At 36.9% G+C, this 15,367-nt stretch overlaps 1 protein-coding gene across 3 annotated transcripts in view; it reads left to right on the forward strand.

Moving 5' to 3' along the window:
* Window positions 1-600: 600 nt before the first annotated feature.
* The window catches only part of ZCCHC7 (zinc finger CCHC-type containing 7), a 239,896-nt gene continuing 225,129 nt past the window's right edge, over window positions 601-15,367 (forward strand). Inside the window, exons 1-2 of one of the 3 annotated variants that reach the window (XM_082404014.1) lie at window positions 601-730; window positions 5,424-6,054. In XM_082404014.1, the coding sequence (XP_082260140.1) occupies window positions 5,445-6,054 (610 nt within the window). In that variant the 5' untranslated portion in view covers window positions 601-730; window positions 5,424-5,444. The other 2 variants (XM_082404015.1, XM_082404016.1) reach the window with 2 other exon arrangements.

Raw genomic sequence — 15,367 nt, forward strand, 5'->3', positions numbered from 1 at the left:
ACAAAAAGTTAAATCTGTTGTCTTGTACAGTAGGGGAAAAAAGGAGCCGGAAGTGCCCCAGTGTAAACTAAGTTTACCTTCAACTTAGAGGTAGGAGGGACCTGCCTAAGGTCACCTAGCTCGAGAGAAGGATCTAGACCAGGCGCTCTCAAAGAGTCTTCTCCCTCGCTGGGATTCCCCGAGTCTACCAGCCAAGCCGCCTGCCGCACGGGTCCTCGTCCCCTTGCTGGGTCTCGGCTCCGCTCCCGCGCCACGTGGCACATGGAGGGTGTCCTCCGAGGTCAGGGGGAAAGGAGGCGGAGCCCGGGCTAAACCTCGCCCCGGAGCATCAAGGTAGATGTAGTTTTTCTCGCCAGCACAGAAAGGCGCTGTCTCCCCGATTTTGCTCGGTAAGTAGCATATATTCTGTGCAAGTCATTCAAACATGGTGTCCCCTGTCACAGATGCAGCTTAAGTATCTCTGAAAGAAGCCTTTGGGGGGAAGGACCAGAAAAAGACAGGCACATCAAGGGGAAGGGAAAGGGTTAATAGTTGTCACGCATGCGTACAGAAGGCCTGGTGGGTGGGCGGGACGGAAGACGACTCCCGGGAGCTGTGTTTTCCCCGGAAGTGCCTTCCCTTCTCCCGGGTCCGCGCGGACGCGGTTTTCTTACCTCATTTGTCCTCGCCCCTCCCCGTCCCTCTACGCGTTTTGGTTCCTGGTTGGTGCTTCCTGGTCGCAGCCGCGGCAGTGAGTATGTGTGTGACGGACCCCGAGTCGTCTGCGGCCGGGGGACCCCTTCCCGCCCTCCGCCTCGCCCGCTGGGCTGTGGAACTAGCGCGCGTCCCCCCTGTGTCCCTCACTCGTGGCGGGGCTCGGCTCGTGGCCTCTCAGTCGAGCTCTGCTCCACGCGACTCCGCGGACCGGCTGGGGTGTCCGCTTCTCCCTGCCCCTCCAAGGCCTGAGGCCGTGGTTCAAAAATGGCTGGGCGCCCATGGCCTCGGTGAGGAGTGGCGTTTCTGCCTATTTTACCTCCACCACTCCCCGAGGTTCCCCTGTCTTTTAGGAAAGCCGGTCAGTCAGTTAAACGCGAAGAGGGCTCGGCCTTTGAGGACCGAACAGTCCTGGGCCAAATCCAGCGTCAGCAGTCAGAAGCAGCAGCTGCAGCTGTGGGGACAGAAAAATTTCGGGAGATGGGCCCCTTCCCCCACGTAAAACAAAGAGATTTGGACTGTGTTCGCTGATTCCCTTTATCCTTCACATCTTAGCCGGCAGTTAACTTCAACTTTAAGAGCTTCAGGTGTAGTGGGAAAACTGGCTGAGTGGAGAGTCAGCAGGCCTGCGTTCTAGCCGGGGCTCCACCACCAACTCGCGCTGGTGACTCCAGAAATCTTCTCTTTAGGCTGTATTTACCTTGATTTCAGATTACGGGGTTGAATTAGGAGATCTTTTATGCGCAGTGAATAAATAAGCTTCTCAGAGCCCATTTCTCGATGTATAAAATGAGTGTTCAATTTAATGACTTTCAGGTCCCTTCCAAAACTCTTGTGTTTTGAATTTTTAGGCTGTGTATATTTCAGACGGTATTGTGCTTTGGGGATGATTCACTATCGCTGTTTTCAAGAGAGTCGGAGGGTGGGAATAAACTGAGGAAGAAGTGGAAGTGAGGATTGTACAATAGCTTCAAGGATAAGATACTGTGTAATAACAGGAAAAAGGGCTGAGGGAAAGGTGAAGGAAGTGTTTTGAGATAGGATTAGTTATTCTATGAAGACTTTATGTCAGGAACAGCTGGACTTGTCTGAATAAATTTAGCATTATTTTCTCCCACCAGCATCTTGTATTCTGTCTGAATTTTTTTGTGACGATTGTTTCCCACATTTGAATTCTCTGTCCCAGTTTGATTTACTTCAAATTGAAAGCCCATTCGAAGAGTGGGCAGAAATTTTAACACTAGAGTCAGTAGTGTTTCAAATCTGTCACTTATCAGGATAGTTCACTAAGTCAGAAATTTTAATTTGAAATTAAACTGTTAATCACGTTCTGAAGAAAACTAGGCTTGATATCAAGCTGTGAATTTGATAAATTTCCTTGAGATGGATAAATATCTCATCAAAAAGAAGCATCTAGGCTAAAAGTTCTTTGAAGAGAAAGAAGAGCACAAGGACCGAAATGACCAGTTGGTAGACTGTTAGAGCAGAAATGTTGGCTTTAAAGATTGTATAATAAAATCTGAAAGCTTAAATAAGCCTTAAGTTGTCTAGTTTAAAAAAAATCAGTGAATGAATACTGCTCTCACTTTTGAACAGCGAGAGCCTTTGCAGTTATTCTCTATAGCTGTTTTATATTTGTTAAGCCATTTAAATTCTTCAGAGAAGTTTTATTCCCAAACTGATATTTTAAGTTCTTATATGAGAGCCTTCTTTTTTGGTCATGGCATTGCTATGGCCTTTGTGTACCAACTTGGGAAGCTCTTGGATGGTAAACTGACAAATTCAAATGTATGCTTTTCTTTCCAATTAAAATGCCTCTTTTATAGTTTTTAAACTCCACGGAAATAAAATGGATATTTGTTAGGTAAATTTAAGTGTTAGAACTACTGCAAATTTAGCTTTGAAGGAAGGTTGTTTTTTTTTTAATCTTTGTTTGAAATGATTATTATTTTTTTAATCAGGGAAATGTGAATCAGTTTTAGCTGTGTTCTTAACCAGCTAAATAACTTTGGATAGACCTCCTTATCTCTTTGGACCTCAGTTTCCTTATATGTAAATTGAGGAGGTTGATGAGATAATCTGAAAGGTCTCTTCCAGATTTAAAATTTTGTGACTCTCATAGGGACTTTATGTTATCTAGTTAAGTATGCTTGAGAATTGTGTACAATGATCAAAAAGCTGAGAAGTCCTTCTGAATCAAGACAGTTACATACATACATATTTTTTTCATATTCGTCCTTGGAGTTTGAATTTAAAAAGTTAACTTAATGCATTTGAATGTAATTAAAGTAGTAACATAAACCAAAACAGCCTCAGGCAAACCTTAACTCTGGCGTACATAAGCTACATAAATAGAAGAGCCGGTTATGCTGAGCACAATTTTCAGTACAGAAGGTGCAAAATCCTCTTAAAGGCCATAGGGGCTAAATTGTTAAATTCATTTTTCTACATTTCAGGGAAAGAGATAAACCCTTAGACCCAAGGAAGTCTGTTTTTATTTTATTTCTGTAGTTTATTTTTGGCATACATTCACAGGTGTGCCTATGGCTCTATTCTTAATCCCTTTCCTTTGGGATAGCTCCAAGAGTAGTACAAATTTGTAACTCTGTAATTTAGCTCTTTAATTTTTTCTGTGCTGCACCGGAATTATGTTTTATCTTAAGTCCACACTGGATCCTCAAGATGGATCCAGTGAGGATTTTGAAGGACGCGTAATTCCTTTGACTTCTTTTAGAATTAATTTACCTATTAAATAAAAAGGAAAGGATTCATCTTTTATTTGTATTGCTCTGAGGCTAACATTTCAATATAAACTGATAAATGCTATGAGCATTATTTTTCAGACAGCCACATTCAACTTGTATGACAACAGCATAGTAACCTGAAGGACAGTGCAAGAAGGGAACAGGTATATTGTACCTTTTAGAAGGAAAAAAAGGCATTAAAAGTTGGGTTCCCCCCCCAGCTTTATTGAGATATAATTGACAAATAACATTGATTTTAAGGTGTACAACATGATGATTTGATATATGTATATATTGTGAAATGATTAACACATTAAGGTTAGTTAACACATCCATCACCTCACGTATTAACCTTTTTTGTGTGTGGTTAGAACATTTAAGATTTACTCTCTTAGCAGATTTCAAATATACAATATTGTTAACTCAGAACTTTTAATCATCTTTTCCCCCCAGCTTTATTGAGATATAATTGACATATAACATTGTATAAGTTTAAGATGTACAACAAAAGTTGGTTTCTTTATTTCTGTAAAACAAGAAACTCCAGCATGAGTGTAGTACATTTTTGGCCCTTGTTCGTTTGATTTTTGGAGTCAGCAGGTGGTATCACCAAAAGTACCCTGCCATTTTGGGCAGAGAATTGATAAACTAAGAAAACAACTAGTCTTTCTAAATTGTATCTGTATAGCTAAAAGTAGAGTAGAAAGAATAAACTGTCATTTTTAATTGTAGTCTATACTGTGCCTGATTTTTTTTTAACAAAAATGAGGTTTTTTCCAGCACTCATTTTGATCAGTGTTCCATTAGTACCTAATTGAAACATCTGTGTAGATTTTTGGTTGATGATATGAGAATCTTTGAAATAGTTGGAGACAACTACGAAATTCATCTCATCATAATTTTCATATTTTAGACACATATTAGATTTATTAGGGCTTTAGAACAAATACCTGATGATATTATTCATTTATTTATTCATTTGTTAGTTCAGCAGACCTTTATAGAGGTCTTGCTAAATGCCAGTTACTCTGCTTGGTTTTGGGGATCCATTGTTTAACAAAGCGCATATAGTTCCTGCCCTCCTGGGGTATGTGATTTGTGCTTGTGGGAGATTTACATTGCACTAGTAATTAGAAATGTGAATGTTTTGAAATGTAAAGTGCTGTGGAAACCTATAAAGGGTCGACAGTTTAGTCTGGTGGGTCAAGGAAAGCCTCCCGGAGGAAGTGATATTTAAACAGAGTTGAAGGATGAGCAGGATTTACTATGCTCACAGTAGGAGAGTAAAGTGCTCCTAAAGCTGAGTTTTACCTCTATTTTAGGTCTTTAGTTAGTTTGTATTTCATACATATCTTTATAGGTAGCACAGAAATAAACTAGGTTTATCAGCTATTTTTATGTATTCTTTTGGTCAAAGATCAGAAGGCCTGGAGATTAATTTTTTAATTGAGAAGACAAATATGCACCAAAACAGTAAATATGATAATTATGTCCTTTTGTGGATTTTAGTCATAATTGAAGTAATATTCCTGTGTGAGAATGTATACCAGAAAAGATGAGATACAGAACCAGAACCAGGGAAAAGATGAAGAATGGATGGAATAGTAGTGAGAATGACCTAAAATATTCTTGTGATTTTTAACATTGTGGAGAAAAAGTGATTGGTGTCTGAAACAGTGGATCTCAACCTGTTTTTCCTTTCTGACATACTTGTGAAATATAACATTTCCATTAATAACTATAACTCAGTTTGTTGGTGGTAATTTTCATTTGGGAGGGGCTGGGCATTATTAGAGTGGGTCATGAGAGAATTTAGAAAATCTTGAAAAATGGTACTACTCTAAAAGAAAAAGTTATTTTAATATGTCATTGAGAAAAATGATGGCTTTCACAGAAGTTAGCTCTAAGAGGTGATATCATTATGCAGTAAACAGGCATGATCTGAGCTGTTAAAATATATTCTTTCTATGACTTTCTCTTTTACAGCATCAAGGTTGCTGACTTTCCATGATGTTTGGTGGTTATGAGACCATAGAAGCATATGAAGATGACCTTTATCGTGAAGAGTCATCTAGTGAACTGAGTGTTGACAGTGAGGTGGAATTTCAGCTCTACAGCCAAGTTCATTATGCCCAAGATCTTGATAATGTCATCAAAGAGGAAGAACATGAAGAGAAGAACTCTGGGAATTCTGAATCATTCAGTAGTAAACCAAATCAGAAGAACTTAATTATCCTTTCAGATAGTGAGGTCATCCAGCTATCAGATGGGTCAGAGGTCATCACACTGTCTGATGAAGATAGTATTTATAAATGTAAAAGAAAGAATTTTAGAGTCCATGCAGAAGAAAAGACCCAAGGTCCTCCTGCTTTTCTTCATTCTAATGAGTTGGCAGATAAGAAATGCAAGAGGGATATTGAGAAGACTAAACCTGGAGAGAGATCAGGTACAATCCAAGAGGTCATGATTATAGAGGTCAGTTCAAGTGAAGAGGAAGAGAGCACCATTTCAGAAAGCGATAATGTGGAAAGCTGGATGCTGCTGGGATGTGAAGTTGATGATAAAGATGACGATATCCTTCTCAATCTTGTGGGGTGTGAAAAGTCTGTTAATGAAGGTTAGTATCATATTGGCCATTAAGAAAAGTAGTATCATCTTTAATAAGGAAGACTGCTTTTCCTAAACAAAAGACCATTAGGGTCTGCTCCATTTAATTCCTCACCTTTTGGTCTTGTTTTTTGGCTTGTTTTTCATGAGACTCTTTTACCAATGGCCACTTTAATGGTGGTCTGTCTGAACATCAGAAAAGTATGTCAGGATATCAAAGACACTCTGCTTCTGCTATAAGCAAATTCATAACTGCTTCTTCCTGTTTGGCTAGAGCCAGTTCTGGACCTGAAATCTTAGTTCCCCTCTCTCTCTGCTTGGTACCACAGGTGAGTACTCCATCCAGCTGACATTGGCCCTATGCTCTTATTTGGCCATTCTCTGTTGGTTCTGCCTCTTCCTAAGTGATTTGCTTACCCAGGAGGTAGCCATATAGCAAGCATGGGGAATGCCTGGTATACAGAAGATATGGAATTAGTATTAAGATTTTTAGAAACTCCATAATCAGTAATGTAGGAAACTATGAAGAGCTGTAAGTCTACAGTAGACTGTAGGAGAGAATGCAAATTCTTGAGAGCCACATAATCGAGAATTGAAATTTTGGTGTTAGTTTTGTCTCTGTCACATGTAGTCATCAAGTATTGATGCTTATCCTTTTAAAAAGTCCCTTTCATTTTTCTCCCTTTATGCTTAATGTGTAGTCTCTTGCAATATTTTCCTAAATGATCTTTTATATCTTCCCTGTATGCTGTTGTTAAATTGGTAGTCTTGAAATGCCCTTTACTCAGTACTTTACTGCTGCTCCAAAACCTTTAATGGCACCCACTTGTCCTCAAAAGAAAATGATGATATTGAATATAGATCATGCTTTGGAGCCCCAGAGATTGACAAACTTTTTTTTTTAAAGAGCCAGGTAGGAAATATTTTAGGTTTCCAAGGCATAGGATCGCCTAACTACTTAACTTTGCCCTTGTTGTAGGAAAGCAGCCATGATATCTGAAAAAATGAGATGGCTATTTCAACAGAATCTTATTTACAAAACAGGTGTCTGGCTCAGGCTGTAGTAGACCAGCTCTGAGAATTTGACACCAAAAGGAAGAAAAGAAATAGAATAGTAGCTAGAACATAGAGCAGAATCAAGTAAAGTTTTGTCAGAATAAGAGAGTTGATAATGTTTTTAGGTGGAAGGGGAAAATCTCTTGAAAGAGAGATTAAACATGTTTGGTGGATTGGGGTAAGGGAGGCAAATAAGAGATGGGCTCAGGTATATTGTTTGAATTAGTCTTAAAAGGGAAGAGACATTTAATTGCTAAATTACCAAATATTTATAGAGGTGGAGAAGAAAGAATAAATTCAGATGGATTGAGGTAGATGAGGGAATATATGAGGATGTGTTTGATTTTCTTGGGAAAATGAAAGTGGAAGTGGGTCTGGAATTGGACAGGGGATATTTAGAGGCTTACAGTATGGGAAAGATGTTTAGGTGCTATGGGGAATACTGTTAGGCAGTGGATCCCAATATGTTGAAGATGACAACTTCTTTAACTTCAAAAAAATTTGTGGACCCCCCTGCCCCACATAACTATAGTTACATTTTTAGTATTTGTTAATTGAGAAAATGCATGTTAGCAAAAAGCTATTCAGTACATTCATACATGACTTTGTATTTTATTAACCACAACATTGTCTACACATTTGAAAAATATTGTATAAGGCCTGTCTGCAACATATATGGCCTTATATAAAGCATGCCTCTGGCTACCCATTGTGATAACTAATTCTCCAGCTCCCAGGAGTCTGAAGCTCATAGGTTGGAAATCATTGTGCTAACAAATCAACAATAAGAGAATAAAAGCCTTGCTTAAAAGTAGTATTCAATCAAAATGGAAACAATGTGAACTTTTAATGAACTCACTCTGAAGGATTTCATAACTTTTTCCAGTAATACCTGGGGCAGGGTGACAGAAACCAAAAGATCCAGGGTTAGGCAAAACATTACAGAACGTCAGAACAATCATTTAGCCTATTCCTTCTCTAAATTGCCTTCCTGTAACATGACACCTAGTTTCATCAAATACTAATGTGTTCATGATGATCAGCCACTTTTCTTGAATTCAAGTTCTGTATGTCCACTGTGTCAAATATTTCCATTTGGGTATCTTATTGTTATTTCACATTTACATACTGAAAATCTTGATAAATTGAAAAGAAGGCTTATCTTTCCACAGAAAGAGGAGCAGGTTAACTGGATGGTGGCTCATAATGTAACTAGAGTTTCTCAGGGCAAAATGAAAGGGATTGATGAGGGGTGGTGAGGATGGGGTTAAGGGTAGCTGAGCCATATGGAGATGAGGATTCTAGAGGAAAGGGAATGATGGACTTAGGTATGGCTTTTAGGAATGAAGAAAAAGTTGGTAATCAGGTATATAGAGAAATCTCTGGAAAACAATTTTTGTATTTTATGTTATAGACAATAAGAAGCATGGCTGTTCTTGAACTGTATTTTGGGGGGATAACTTGTGTTTATGGTATTTGTTTATTTTTTATTGAGGTGAAATTAACACAGAATTAACCATTTTAAAGGTTCAATTTGAAGGCATTTAGTACATTCACAATGTTGTAGAACCATTACCTATATCTAGTTCCAAAACATTTTTACCACATCCAAGGGAAATGCCAAAATGTTTTCACCACATCCAAAAGAAACCCTGCACCGATTGAACAGTCACTCCTCATAACCTCCTGCCCCAGACTCTGACAAGCACAAGTCTGCTTTCTGTCTATGGATTTACCTATTCTGGATATTTCGTGTAAATAGAATCATCCAGTATGTGACCTTTTGTGTCTGGCTTCTTTCACTTAGCATAATGTTTTGGAGACTTATGCATATTGTAGCACGTATCAGTACTTCATTCCTCTTTTAAGGCTGAATAATATTCTATTGTATACCTGCATTTTGTTTATCCATTTATCTGTTGATGGACATTTGTGTTTCTACCTTTTGGCTGTTGTGAATAGTGCTACTCTGGACATTCATGTACAAGTATTTACTTGAATACCTGTTTTGGGTGTTCTTTTGGGTATAAACTAGGAATAAGATTACTGGCATTTATCTGTTTCACTTTTTGAGGAACTGCCAAACTTTTCCACAGTGGCTGCACCATTATACATCCGCATCAGTAATGTATGAGGGTTCCAATTAACTGCAGTGGTTTTTATGATTACTTGTCATGTTGCACATTTCTGTTTGATTTACTGGTAGACTCTTTGTTATTTCTTAGCAACATTGGTAAAAATATTTATTTAAGACCTAAGTAATTCCAAGTAATTCTTGATTCCAAACAGTAAGTGTATGTTCCTACTATCCATATTGAAATTTATCCCTACTCTGTGCTCCTTGATCTACTAATGCCATAATCCTATTTTTTTCTAGTTAATAGGCAATATATTCAGTACTGATGCCTATTTGAGTGTGTTGTTACTTTCTAATCATTATTATCCCATTCATAAATAGACCTGGGGGTAGATCTGGTTCAGTTTGTATGATAGTCTTTAGAGAAAATATTTTTTCATATCAGTGGAAGTTTGTGGAAATTCTGGCATACTTTTGAAATGATGATGATTGTTAAACAGCAACAATAATGATTTTGTGTACTGCTCCCCCTCCTCCGCAAACCCCCCAAACTGTGGCATATTTGAAATATCAATATAATATAAGAGAAGAGATTAGTAACTCCTTGAGGACAGGTCTTTTCCTCAGAAGCCTTCTTAATACTATTTAGAGTAATTCTTTGCCATATATATTACTTTGTTTTTCATTAATTGCTAAATGATCAAACACTTATTGAGCATCTACTCTATGTAGAATACATAGAGGGGATTTAAAGTGGTAAAAGATGTAGTTTTAGCCTTAAGTGGCTTGGTGTTTCATTGAAGAGACAAAATATAATAAGAAGCTTAAGTAATTTATGGAAGTCTCTTCTTAACCATTGGAGTTAAGTCTCTCAAAATCCTGGGGGTAGATGTGGTTGAAAACTTAAAACTTTTTAAAAAATAGGATTAGTGAATTTGAGGTAGTACATGAAAAGTCTGAAGGACTATGTAAGTACATCCATATTTTCCATTGTTAAATTTGTAGTAATGAGTGCAGCACCACTCTTGCTCTGTGGAAATGTGAGGCTCTTTTGCACTACTTCAGTTTCAGTGAGATGCCTAAACGTTTGTTTTGCTTTAATACACAATTAGAATACACAATCAGGCAGATAATATACAACCAGGAGACATTTTTTCCCTCTTTTTTTCTTCCTCTAAATGTTAAATACTTTTCTGATTTTATGATCTGAAGCTGTCGATTAGCTTCCTTGGGTTCCATGGAGGCCTTGGTGATGTAGCACTCAGGTAGTGTGCTCAGCCTAGCTTTCCTCAGTATATACAGCTTTCTGATGAGGGCTCTGCTTATAATAAATCCATGCCAAAACACAGGCCTTCAGTACCTGTTACATATGACTCTCAGCCCTCGCTACTGATGGGTGTAGGAGTTTATTTCTAAAGTCTAGAAACAAACTTCATTTGCTTCACTTTCTTTACTCTTTCCTGACGCTTCTTTATGTAAATGATACCTGCTCTGTCATTTGTCTTCCTTTTAAAATTCTCACTCTTTACTTTCTTTAGTTTATTATCCCCAGTAGGAGTGGCTTGCAATTCTCCTTTATTAGAAAGACAGATTTCTTGGTTGAAGACAAGATGCAACAAAGGAAATCAGCATGTTTTTTAATTTGTCAGGGAGATCTCTAGTTTGGGAAGGATTATTGTATATGACAGCCAAATGATGGGAATAAGTGCTATAGGAGTTATACATGAATAATCACCAACTTATTTTCCTGCAGAGGGAAGGGATATTATTAGCTCTAGGAGTAATTGTTAAATCTTTGTTAATTTTTAAGTATGGAAATTTTAAAGTATACAAAACTGGAATGTCGTAATGGTCTCACTGTTCCATAAACCAGCTTCAACAATTATCAACTTATGACCAATCTTTTCTCATATGTAACTCCATGTCCCTGTATTATTTTGAAGCAAATCACAGTCATCATATCATTTCATTCATTTATTTACATACATATACATACATATATACATTTCAATATGTATTTCTAAAAGATAAGTTTTCTTTTTAAGAAACAATCATATTATTATCACACCTAAACAAATTACCAATAATTCTTTTATCATTAAATAACCAGCCTTCAGTTTTCAGGCTTCAGATTTCCCTGATGGGCTCTTAATTTTTTTTCCTACAGTTTATTTGAATCAGATCTATTTATTGTAGTTGGGTGGTAACTTGTGTCCTTTAATCTTAGGTTCCTCCTTTATCTCTTTCTTCTATGTGTTTTTTTTCTTCCTTATAAATTAATTGTTATACTAACTGGATTGTTTATCCTCTAGAATTCCCTGAGTTTGAATTTTGTGATATTGTTTAACATACTCCACTGTCCCCTGTGTTTCCTATGAATTGGTCGTTAGATCTAGAAGCTTAATTAAATTCAGGTTTCTATCCCTGTGATTGTGCTATTAACTAGACACATAGATAGGTTCATTTGTTTCATTTTGCTTTTCATATGTTAATATTTAGTATTACCTTTTAAGAATTCAGTTTGTTTCATAATTATGTAAAATATTTAGAACGTTCCAAATTCAAATCAATAAGACAAGGTAAAAAATATTCAGAGATGTCTACCTTCTGTCCAGTCTTCATTCTGTTCCCACCCTTCCTCTTAGGGGTAACTGTTAAGAGAAAATTGATAGTTTGTCCTTACATTAAAAAAAATATAAGCAAATATGTATATATCTTCATATCCTCCCTCCCCCTTCTTGAAGTAAACAGTAGCATATGATCTACACTTTGCTCTACATTGTTTTTTTTCTCTTAACAGTATATCCTGGAGATCAGTCCATAATAGTACCTAAAGATATTTCTCATTTCTACGACTATGGACTATTTTTGTGTCTTCTACACTAATCTGAGCTGGACACATTAGGCATGTAACAAATACTTTTTGGAAGTGAATGAATAGTAATTTTAAATAGTTGATGAATAATATAATTGTTACAGTTTTAAAATGTATTTTAAATAAATGTATTATAGTCTAAGTCCACTTTCAGAAGCATGCTTTATACCTATACTTATATTCCTGGTCTTACCGTTTCTTTCTCATTTAGTAATTTTGAAAGATTTAGATTTAGCAAAAAATTAAATAGGTTCAGATTTTAAAAGGAAAATACCCTTTAAAGAATGAAGAGTTCAACATTTTTAAAAGTGGAAGAAACCTGTTAGTTCCTAGTGTATGTGACTGTTAATGGTGTAGAACTTTACATTAATGTAGAACTCCTTCAGTATGTACAGTTGGGTACATCGTTCTTTTATAATAGTTTGTCAGCATTTGGCACCTAGTGGGTACCTAGCAAATCTTGGGTGAATTTAATTGAAGTTCTACCTTTCCGTATAGAATAGTGCTCTTTACATGGTACTACATGAGGTTGAAGTGAAATTATGGCTTTAGTAAAGTAAAATCATGAAGTAATTGATTGAAATTGAAGTATAATTATGGCTTTTAACGACTTAGTGCAGTAAGTCTTTTAACTGTTTTTGTGTCAAGTCACTTTCACCCCTAAAAAATAGGCACATAAAAGTTTTGGATACATTTTCAGAAGTTGAAGAACTCATCTAGAGGCAATTGCTGAATCCCTGGTATTTATAAGGCACTCAACCAAGACTTGATAACTAATTAAAATTTGAGTAGACTGGATTACCTACTTGAATTTCAGTTTTTCAAATACGTCATATTTTATTTGATCTGGGTCTTTATATATGCCTGGATCAGTTTCTACCTTGCCTGGCTGATACCTACTCATCCTTCAAGTCTTAGTTTAAAGTTTACTTCTGAAATGAGGTAATGGACATAGGTTCTCAGTGGTGGCTACTAGGTCTTTTACAGCTCCATAGTTGACTACCTGTGACTTTGGGTAACTTAATTCTTTTACTGGGAAAATAATAAATTTTATTTCATTAAGGTTATAAGCTAAAATGAGACAATGGATAGACTAAATTAATGTAATAGGAAAATATTTTGACAAAACTCCTAACTACAGGATAAGTTCACTGTCAACTGTGGCAAGCATGGGCATATAGCTTCTACTTGGTTTTTTTAAATTAGAAGTTCTCAGATTTTTTGGTGAACCCAAGTTGCTTTTGAACAGCATGTCTCTAGTATGGCACTTTATTTGAATAAATTTTATTTGATTTGGTGACATTTTATGATCTACTAGTTAAAACCTTAATCATCTGAAGTCTTAAAATCAATCCAACAATTACTTACTGGATGCTTACAATGTACAGGCACTATACCGTTAAGATGTTGGGATTCAAGAAGTGCTATGTAGTCCCTGCCTTTAGAAACCTTAAAGTGCATGACAATATGGAAAGTCCACTCTATTACCAGAGTTAAATACATTTCTACAAATACAGGAGATGTCCCAGCACATACATAATCATTTCCAGATGAATGTAATAGACTTTTTAAAAAAGATTATTACAGATAGGCAAAGTACAAGAGTGAATTGAAAAGTAACCCTTTGAACTCAGTCTTGAAGAATGGATAGGATTTAACGTTCAGGTTAAATGCAGGGTGGAAGAATAAAAGCTGAAAACCCTAAAACTATATGATACCATTAATGTTTAATTAATGGCTTAATATGTGGCTGGGTATGATTAAACATTTTAATAGCATGTCCTTTCAGAAACCACCTCAGCCTAAATGAGAAAGGGTATTTATGTTCTGCATATGCTGTTGGAAGATTTCTTGGTTATTATTTTATTCCAATATTTTCCACCTATTTCTTGCTCATATGTCTCCTTTTTTTTTTCCTTTAAAAAATTGGATATTTCATGCAACTTTATGGCAGATAGAAAAATTTTCTCAGACGGACCAGATGCTATATGTTAGTCAAAGGACATGACCGGCTGCTTAAAATGTGTGTTTTATGCAAGGCTGTTCAAAGTAGAGCATGTCTTGAAATATAACTTTGGCTCGTCATAGCTTGTGTTCTTTACCATCTTTTAACATAGAAAAGGAACACATTCTGTTAGTTTGGAAATACAAATAAATTAAACTTTCCTTTCAATGCTCTTCAAATCTTCAAGGTGGTATTTTTTGCCCCCTTTCTGCATTCATCAGATAACCAGTCAGTCATAGGGTCTTTTTTTTTTTTTTTTTAATAAATTTATATATTTTTGGCTGCGTTGGGTCTTCGTTGCTGCGCGCGGGCTTTCTCTAGTTGCGGCGAGCGGGGGCTACTCTTTGTTGTGGTGCGCAAGCTTCTCATTGTGGTGGATTCTCTTGTTGCAGAGCACGGGCTCTAGGCACGTGGGCTCTAGAGTGCAGGCTCAGTAGTTGTGGCTCACGGGCTTAGTTGCTCCACGGCATGTGGGATCTTCCCCGACCAGGGCTCGAACCCGTGTCCCCTGCATTGGCAGGCTGATTCTTAACCATTGCGCCACCAGGGAAGTCCAAGTCATAATTTCTTGAGAGATCTTATGGCCTAATAGGTCGTAAGAGTGGGTTGCTGTTTGACATACTTCTTATGGATGTATAGTTTAATTTCTGCCTTATAATTGAAAAGTGGCCGCATGCTGGAGTTCTGGTAACCGAGAGCACCAAAGAGCTCCCTCCCTGATGTTTTCAGCTTTTGTAAGCATGCACTACACAATTCCTAAAGCTGCTTTTGAACTGTGTCTGTAGTTTTAGCATGTCACCTTACACTTAACTATTGTGAGGGCATCTTTTTATTTAATTTCTAATTAGCATAATGACTTGAGCTGTGTTATTCACTGTTCCATGGTGAAGTTGTCATAGGGAGAGAAGAAATAAAAATGTTCAATTTCAACTTTACTTGTGAATGGAGTGAAGTTTGAAAGCCTTTTATTGCCATTGTTCAGCAGACTGAAAATCTCATTAGAAATCCCAGAAATGCAAAGGCAGCTTTGGGTTGGATTTTAATAACATTTTGGAATGTTGGTATTGTATGTCGCTAATTTTTGTGATTTCATTGTTGATCAGCAACTTAGCTATGCATTCTTCCAAAGTCAACTTAAGACTTTTAGCCTAAATTCATTTACAGTAGCTTTTCTTTTCAACAGTAATAAGTACCTAGGGAGAGAATTAAATTTTACTCTTTTTTTTTTGACGTTTCTCTTAGAAACTGATTTGATTTTCATATAAGATATACTAAATTTGTTGGAAACTGCATGTAAGGTAATAGCATGC

This window comes from Balaenoptera borealis, assembly GCF_965194805.1.
Source record: "Balaenoptera borealis genome assembly, chromosome: 8".
Taxonomy (NCBI): domain Eukaryota; kingdom Metazoa; phylum Chordata; class Mammalia; order Artiodactyla; family Balaenopteridae; genus Balaenoptera; species Balaenoptera borealis.